The sequence below is a fragment of the Apus apus genome, chromosome 4 (genome assembly GCF_020740795.1).
Source record: "Apus apus isolate bApuApu2 chromosome 4, bApuApu2.pri.cur, whole genome shotgun sequence".
NCBI lineage: Eukaryota > Metazoa > Chordata > Aves > Apodiformes > Apodidae > Apus > Apus apus.
In genome coordinates this window covers 100,384,880-100,393,672 of record NC_067285.1, presented here as the reverse complement: position 1 = coordinate 100,393,672, position 8,793 = coordinate 100,384,880, and the positions used below count along the sequence as shown (strand labels likewise).

The 8,793-nt window shown below is 59.5% G+C and overlaps 1 protein-coding gene across 1 annotated transcript; it reads right to left on the bottom strand.

Moving 5' to 3' along the window:
* Nucleotides 1-3,628: 3,628 nt before the first annotated feature.
* Nucleotides 3,629-4,913, bottom strand: NKX3-2 (NK3 homeobox 2). Its single transcript, XM_051618940.1, has 2 exons — nt 4,505-4,913; nt 3,629-4,104 (listed from the first exon to the last, which is right to left on the bottom strand). The coding sequence occupies exons 1-2, from the start codon at nt 4,911-4,913 to the stop codon at nt 3,629-3,631; spliced, it is 885 nt and encodes a 294-aa protein (XP_051474900.1).
* Nucleotides 4,914-8,793: the final 3,880 nt, after the last annotated feature.

Sequence of the window (8,793 nt, the reverse complement as noted above, 5' to 3'; positions counted from 1 at the left end):
TACAGATACTCGCGGATTACTAAGGTCTTTGTCACTAAGAAAAGACAAAAAGACTCAGAGCATGTGCCTCATATTTAAAATCGTAGACATTATCAGTAAATCAGGAATAGAAACGCCTCTAAATTCCCGTAAAATTCCATTAAATTAGAGATTAATTTTCCCGCATGCAAAATACTGACGTTTCTCAAATATCGGATTTTGCCGACGTCAAACGAAGACATTCTCGATGAGTTAATATTCGATATTAAACATAAACCTAACATTCCAAATATCCTCACTCAGATAATCTATTTCAGCAATTTCCGTCTCGGGTAAAATGTATCTTAGTTCTACGGGATTCAAAGAAAAATAGTTTGACGCTTTATCCTGCGTATCTTATCCAGTGTTACAACCCGGGAACCCCGGAGAAGTTCTAATGACCGACGTTTTTGTTTTTGTGTGTGTTTTTTTTTTTTTCATATCAGGCGGTTTCCTACAGCGCTACATCCGTCAGCAAGCACGAAGCAAAATAATAAAACACAGTGTTCTACGGGGAGGGGGGCGGGGGGCGGGAGGAAGGAAAAAAAAAAAAAGAAAAAAGAAAAAAAAGAAGGCTTCGATATAATCCTCTCTCTCGAACAGGGAGCCTCATAGGAGCCAAAACCAGCTTCGCCGAAAGCCATCCCCACCGCCTTGCCTCCCCATCCCCACCGGGGCCAAATCCCACTATTGTTAAAATGTCCCATCGCAGCTGGGATGGGTGTCAGTGGATCGATGTCATGTATGGGTTTGCAAGCCTCCCACTGGGCTGCACGCAGAGAAACATCCCTAGGAGCAAGCAAAGGAGCAAACAGAGCTGTCTGTGGGGCAGCGGGGGCTCCTCTTCCCTTTCGCAAGTGCACGGAGGCCCTGCTCCTGCAATCCAAAACTTTCATTTACCCAGGAGGGAAAATGATGGAAAAGGCGGAAGGAAAGAGTTTAAATAATAATAATAGTTAAAAAATAAATTAAAAAAAATAATAATAAGAAAAAGGGCTTCAGGATCAGGCCTAATAAATGCCAGTGCTTCCACATCTGCCAAGATCTGCTCTTTAGAAGACCCTTCGCGGCAGGACCGCCAGATCTGAAGCGCTCCTTTTGCGCGGAACACCAACAAAACCGAAGTATTTCCCCCGGTGCAACGACCACCGACGGCTTTGGGAGTAGAGAGCTCGCCCCGAGCCCCCCAGGGAGCTGCTGCGGCAGCCGGGGGTACCAGCCTGGGCGCATGTGCCTGCAGGGCGAGGCGCCCAGTCCGCAGCGCTGGTTGCCCGAGCCTGGGGAGAGCGAAGTAGCAACCGGGGAGGGCGTGGGGGCTGACGAGCAAACCACTCTGTCGTCTCTTGGGGCGGCTTGCCATGACCGCGGCCGGGGAGCGATGGAGCAGCAGGGCCTCCTCCGAGCCATTCCGTGCTGGGAAGCCGGAGGGAAACCCGTGCGACGCAGCGGGGAAGCCGGCGACGGCGGAGAAGCGGCGGCGCCAGGGCAACACGGCCGGCTGTGACAGGCCCCCGGTGGGGCTCCACCGGCGTGGAGAAACTACGGCAGCTACCACCGGGTCGGGTCCATCCGAGCGGCCATCGCCCGGCCCCCAGGGTGAAGCTGCTCACCCCAGCGCAGCCTGCGGAGGCTGCCTGCCCCGTCTGGCAGCGCCGGTCCCTGGCAGAGAGTGCCGAAGAACGGCGGCCGGCGGCGGGGATGCGCTGCCAGCACCGTGCCGAGGGCCGGGCTTGCCGCGGAGGCTTGGAGAGGATTCGGGCGAAGGCGGGAGGGAGGCTGCCCCAAGTGCCTGTCGCGGTTGTGTCGGGATACAAACGGCTTCGGCAGTTTGGCCGAAAACTGCGAAACCGCGACCTGCAGCCCCAGCCGGAATCTCCGCCCGCCCTCGGCCCTCAGCCCCGGCCTCTCTGCCAGGCTCCAGCAGAGGGAAAACAATCCGCCGACCCACGCACTTTCCCCGGCAGCTGCCAAGGTTTTAAACACGAACGGCCCGTGGAAGCGGGCAACTGCCGGGCCGCCCGGCCCAGCCCGCACAGCGAGACCGGCTTCGCCGGGGAAAACCATTTGATGTCCCCGAGGCCGCTCCGAGCGCACCCCATCCTCACCGTCTCCAGGCAGCTGTAAATTAGACCAGCGAACCCGGCCCTCCGGCAGGAGGGATAGCTCCGTCCTGGACACGAGTTAGCCAAGAACTCCTTAAAGCGCTCGGCCTGAGCCCCTCCGTCCTCTCCGCTTCCCACGGAGGGAACCGGCACCGGCGCTGCACCGTGCAAACGAGCTGAGCGGCCCGGGGGAGCGGAGGACGAGATCTCTGCCAGGCCTCATGACCCCCATCGCCGGAGATGCCAGTTCCCATCATAGCCACTAGTCCCTGCCCCTGTGCGAGCGGGAAAAGGAGGGACATGGTCTGAACTACAGCTTGAAGCTTGGTGCAGGGAAAAAGTCGCGGGGGAAATCCTTGTCTGCTCTCAGAAATGACACATGCAGCAGAGCCAAGTGTTAAACTAAAGTTTATAAATTAAGAAGAAAAAAAAAAAAGTACAGCGGGCAGCTTACAAACATTCACAATTCATTTGAAGTAAATAATCTAGTTGAGTGCACAGTGCCATTAAAAAGGCAAAAAGGTGAGTTACTTTGAAATAAAGAGACGGTAATTATATTGCTGAGCAGATCAGAAGTCCCTGCCCCTGAAGGAGAGGTCTGCAGAAGAAATGTAAAAGGCACTGATGGCATTAAAATTTCCCGTTACATCGATTTCTTAAAAAGCCTGACTAGAAATATTCACATTGAATATAAAAATAACAACAACTTTAATAAAACTGGAAAGTGCGAAAAATCCGTAACTCTTCCCTCCCCGAACACGGAAAGATCTCAGGAAAAAAAAAAGGAAAAGAGTAAGTCTGGAGTTTCAATATAAGTCTCACCCTTTTGTGACATATTTGTCCTTTGCCAGGGATCATGGAGTACAGGAATAACATGGGCAACAATAGCAGGGGTGATCTGAAAGAGGTTTCCTTACATTCAGCACCATACAAGGCACATTCAGTTTGGAACGAATTGTAAGACCGAAGACTCAAATAGACGTCAAAAATAATCTTCCTTACAATCCACCGAGGGAGTCTTTGATCTCCTCTTTTGAGCTGCATTTTGTTTTGTGGGTTGTTGGGGGTTTTTTTCCCCTCTCCTTTTTTTTTTCTCCCTCTTTCTCCCACACAAGATCGAGTCTCTACCAATCCGAAGCAAAACAAAACAAACAAAAAGTCTACACCAAATACACTGACAACATGGATACCATGAACTAGTTGTGCCGAAGCACGAGAGTCCTCGGCTGGCAGGGTGGAGATGGGCAGGGCCAGGGCAGGGGTGGCCAAGAAGACCTACGCTGAAAGATGAGAGGGTGAGGAACCATCCAAATAATATTAATAATAAAAATAACAATAAAATAATAATAAATACTGTCCGAGGCACTGAGAGCTGCAGCTGGGGCTCTGGATTTGAGAAGCTGGATAGATGGATGGGTGTATTGGAGGGAGGTGGCAGAAGGAAGATGGGTTTCCTGTCTGCCAGTGGGGGAGGCGGCGCTGGGGAGAGGGGGATGCACGTGTGCCCCTCACTGGGTGCTGGCGGCTGCGGCGCAGGTGGACAGAGCCCACCCGGGCAAGCAGTAGTAGGGGTAGTAGTAGGAGGGCTGGAGGGAGAGCAGCGAGGGTGGCCGCAGCACCTCGCCGGGGTGGTACTGTCTCTGGTCGTCGCGCACCAGCACCTTGACGGCCACCTTCTTGGCGGCAGGGGCGGCAGCCAGGAGGTCGGCGGCCATCTGCCGCCGCTTGGTCTTGTAGCGCCGGTTCTGAAACCAGATCTTCACCTGCGTCTCGGTAAGCTTGAGGGAGGCAGCCAGGTCGGCCCGCTCGGGCCCCGACAAGTACCGCTGGTGGTTGAAGCGCCGCTCCAGCTCGAAGACCTGTGCGTGGGAAAAGGCTGCGCGGGAGCGCTTCTTCCGCGGCTTCGGGGCCGCCGCCTCCTCCTCCCCCGGCAGCAGCTTTCCGCACTTGCCCGCTCCGTCCTCCTCCTCCGGCGGGCTGCGATCTGCGGGCAGGGCGAGAGCATAGCAGTCAGAGCAGGCACCGGGACACCCACCTCCCCCGCGTCCCGCTCTTGCAGGGTCCGCACCCACGCATTGGCAGCAGCGATGGGGTGGGCGAAGGCCCCGCCGCCGACGGCAGCCAGGGCTCCTCGCTCTCCTTTAAGCGCCGGGAACCCTCCCGGTCTGCGGACTCAGCCTAGCAAAGGGGTCCCTCCCGCTCCGCCCTCCCTCTCCCCGCGGGACGCGTTTCGGGGACTGTTTCTCCCGGCACTAACCGGGCCCCTTGCACGGCCCCGGGGGTCTGGCAGAAGGCCCCGATCATCTCCCGCTCTCACCCTGCCCCGGGACCCTCCTGCCCTCCCCGCAAGGGTGCGGAGGGGCCTTCGGCGGGGCCGCCCCTACCTGAGACGGCAGCCGACATCTCGCTGTCACTGAGGCCGGCGGCGTCCCGCTCCGCCGCCTCCGGGGGCCGCGCCTCCTCCTCTGCCACCGCCGGCCGCTCCCCGTCCGCGGCTTGGGCGAGGCGGGAGCTGCCACCGGCGCCCTCCTCCTCGGTGCGCCGCTCGCCCTCGGGGTCCTCGCTGAGCGCCGAGTCCGAGTCCCAGCCCGCCGGCGTCCGCAGGGCCGCGGCGCGGGCGGAGGCGGCGGGCGAGGGAAGCGGCGGGACCTCGGCGGCTCCGCACAGCCGCCAGCCGCCGGCCGCCCCCGGGAGCGGCGGCCGCCCCGCCGCGTGGCGGGCGCGCTCCTCCTTCTTGTTGAGGATGGCCTGGATGGAGAAAGGCGTCAGGGCGTTGCCGCCGCGGACGGCCATGGCCCGGCGGCGGGCAGCCCCGCGGGCGAGCAGCGGACCGCGCCGCGCCTTCAGCTGGGCGACCGCATCGCCGGCCGCGGCCGCGCCGGTGCCGGGTCCTTCTGTGCCGCCGGGAGGGCGGGCGCCAACCGGGGCAGCCTCTCTGCGCCTCTGCCGGCCCGCCCGCCCATAGGGCCGAAGCCGCCGCGCAGCGCTCCGCCGGGCGCCGCCGCGGGTCCCTGGCGGCGCGGGCGCTGGCTCCGCCGGGCGCTGCCTCCCTCCGCCCCGCTCTGTCCCGCCCCGCGCCCGCCCTCTCCTTTTTCTCCCGGCGGCGCTGTCATCCCTCACCGCCGCCTGACAGCGCCGGCCCCGCGCCTTCCCATTGGGCAGCCCCCGCGCTGCCCGCCCGGCCATTGGCTCCCCGCCGCGGGGCGATGCGGCTCCGCGGGGCGCGCTGCGGGACGCGGGCAGCCTTAACCCCTTGCGGCCCGCGGGGCTCCCGCCTCCCCGCCCCCCCCCGCCTCGGTTTTCGCCCCCACCCCTCGCCCGCTCGGGCGCCGCGCTGCCGGCCGGTGTGTCCCGTGGATGAGGCGACCCTGGGAGGGAGGGTCTCTCTTGGCGGACAGCGGCGACTTTCACCCGGAGAACGCGGGATACCAGTTTCAGGGTGTTTCCCCGCTCGCCGCGCCTCGGCCGGGCAGTGAGCGCTGCAGCCCGGCGGCGGAGAAGGGTCTGGCCAAGGCGAGGAGCGCCGCGGGGGAGCGGGAGAAACACCTCAGCCACGCCAGCATTTGATGCGTGATGCTCGGGCAAGAGCCTCGGGAAATCGCTTAGCTCAGGGTCTTCCGGAGGACCGCGACGCCGCGGCGGGAGCGGGGCCGTGTGCGCTGCGGGAAGAGCGCCCGCACTCCCGCCCGCCCTCCTGTGCGTGCAAATGCGAAATAGCCTCGACGGCTTTTCCAAAATGGGCTTTTCACCGGTTCATTTGTTTAAGAGCGTGGTCGGGTTTATATTACGGTCGGTCTCCGGCCCATGGGGCTTTTAAAGACCGTTTTAGGAGGACAACTCCCCGCAGATTAAAGACTGCTGTCCATGAAACGGTGTTTTCACTGAAAAAAATTGGCCCTCACAAATACGCTTTTGGAAACTATCGCACGCACGTGCATTGTACAAATACGACTCGTTGCCAAAACAACAATGTGGCCCCAAGCATCGTGCTTGTCTTTCAGACATTATTTGAATTCTCAGAGCACACAGAAAAATCTCGGCGAGGGTATCAAGCAGGTACACGAGAAATGAAATGCCGGCGCCTCACGACCGCGATTTTTTGATGCTGGGGAGACGCTGCAATGTAGCGACTTACCAACTTATTACCCCAAACTCAGCTTTACTTCGTGAGGCGAATTCGCAGAGTATTAACCTGCTTCTTCACAGGCGTGAATCTACCTCCAACATTTTCTTACTTGATCCCCTTGAAATGAACGCCTGTTTGCAGGAGACCACAAAGCAACGATAATTGTTTTTCAACGACTATGGCACGAATTAAATGTTTTCACTCATAATTCTTACCCCCCGAAAATAAATTAATAAGATAAATAATCCTCCTTTCGTACACAGCATGAAGCCGGAGAGCACCTTTGCGTGACTGAACGAGAACAGGCTTTGTCCTTCTGAACAAATTCAGCCCATTTTAATAACCTTCATTGGGCTCCCTCGTTATCCCTTTCTCTCGCTCAGGTATTTCCTGAGGTAGCCATCGCTTCTGCCACCCAAGACTTCGGTGCCACAAATATCCAGGGAATATCCAAAGGGGATTTTTTTTTAAAGAGCTTGAGGGAAATAAGAGGCACCTGGGGAAGCTGCGATAAACCCACCCATGGGATGTGTAGGAAGGGTGCCCTGTGCGGGCATTTTAAAGGCTGCTAAACAGCCGAGATGAAAATTGGGGTCTCAGAGGAGATGAGCGGACAGAGAAGAAGGGAAAGTAAGGACTGCTCTTCTAAGGGGAAAGGCTGGAGGTGCGGGTCTTGGGAGCCGTGGTTTGGCGGCCGAAGAGGAGCTCTGTGTACGGCGGAGACGGGGAGCTGCGGGCAGGACTGGCCGTGGCAGCTTTCCGACGAGCGTTTCTTTTTCGGGCTCTGCTCAGGTGCGGCAGCCCGCCGAGCAGGAGGCAGCCCAGGCGGCTGCTTTGGGGCTGGGGGAGCGGTGGGAAGCAGGCAGAGGCGCTCCCCGGTGCAGCCTCCCTCCAAGCTCAGGCACTGGCAGTTGCCATCCCACGAAGTCCCTGATTTACAAGGTTTAGCGTCTGAACTCTTGGAAGTACCAGAGGTTAGTTTACAATGACTGTAATTCTTTGCTAATTTACCCAGCTCCCTCCCTGCCAACTCCTTTTCTTTTATTTTGTTGTTTTGTTTTCTTCCCCTCTCCCCCCTCCCGGGGCGATCTCTGCGCGTTCTTCCCAACCAGAAAACTACTGTACGGGGGAGGAAATGCCTTAGGTCCTGGAGGCCGGGAGGAGAGCGATGATCAGCGGGGGTAGGGCGCAGGGGAGCGGCGGAGGGAGGCCGGGCCGGGCTGGCGGTCCCGGGGCTGCGGCGGCCAGGGGCCAGCTGGGTGGTCCCGCCGCGCCCGCCCTCCCGCCTTGCCGGGGGAGACGGGCAGCAGGAGGGAGGCAAGGAGGGGGGTGCAGGGGGAGAGCGGCCGCTCGGTATTGCCTCGCACTGACCGCCCGGGTGGAGGGCTCGCAGCCGGCTCCCTCAGCTGGGGCAGCACCGGAGGGCAAGGGCTCTCCGGACACGGCGTGCGGCGGACACAGGGGCCCCTCCAGGCGTCTGTGGGAGAAACTGGGTGCAAACAGTCCTCGCAGGAACAAGCTCTGGGGGAACGGGAGGAGATGGGGGGAGTGGACAGTCGAGAGGGCAGGCAGCGGCTGAAACGGGGATTTGGGCAGGGACACATTTTCCGTCTTGCCCCCAGTCCTGATAAGGGCTGCGCATCCTCCTCTCCTCTTCCCTCCCCCCCATTCCCCGCGGTTCGGATGCAGCCAAAACCCATATACTGTGTGGGATCCGACGTTACACAGACGTGTATGACATTGCAGAGGGGAAAACCCAGCCCCTGCCGTGCTCCAAAACTGCCTCTCCCTCCGCCCTCCGGAGTCCCCCCGGCTCTTTGTCCAACAGCCCGCTGAGGGGCCCGGGTCGCTGCCCCTCGTCTCCCCGCTGCCCGCCGGCAGCGGGGCCGGCCCGGCGCGGCCGGCAGACGGGCTGCCCCACCTAGAGGCGTCCCCGCCGCACTGCCCGGCTTGGGCCGGCCCTCGGGCGGCGGGCTCAGTCTCGCTGCCCTGCCCTGGGCGTCCAGTCGGTCCGTGGGCACAGCAAGTGGCCGGGGTCGGCCAGGGCAAGGCCACCCCATGTGGGGAAACCGGTGCAAATGCACAACCCCTGTGTCCCGTCCCGGTATCCAGTGACAAACCATGGGAAAGCGGGAGCGCAGCTTGCCTGGCTGCAGTTTGAGGTAGCTTCTTGCTGTCACTTGAGACGTTCTTTCCAGGTGTGAGGAAGCTCGCTCACAGAAGCACTGTGTATAGTGCACGGGGCTATGAAACAGGGAAGGATGCGTCCTGCCCATGGGCATCTTATGAAAGCATTAGATAAACATGTGAAAAGCAACACAAACGTACATGAAGGTGTCTGCAAAATCTTTACAAAGCCTGACTAAAAAGCACACTTTTTTATACAGAATATAATGTTGTATTAGAACACTCACACGGTCCCCAGGGCAGGAGTAGCTTGCACTGGGAAAAGGCAATGCTATAACCTTTCCTTCAGGGTAGGATCTGCCCAGTAGGGGAAATTAATTACTGAAGTAGCCTCCATCTGCCGGCTCTCGGTCGTATCTA

Bases quoted from the DNA above. Each gene is read 5' to 3' on its own strand.
- NKX3-2 (XM_051618940.1), bottom strand. From the start codon at position 4,913: ATGGCCGTCCGCGGCGGCAACGCCCTGACGCCTTTCTCCATCCAGGCC. The intron at 4,105-4,504 runs GTAGGGGCGGCC...CCCTGCCCGCAG, and splicing joins GATGTCGGCTGCCGTCTCAG to ATCGCAGCCCGCCGGAGGAG.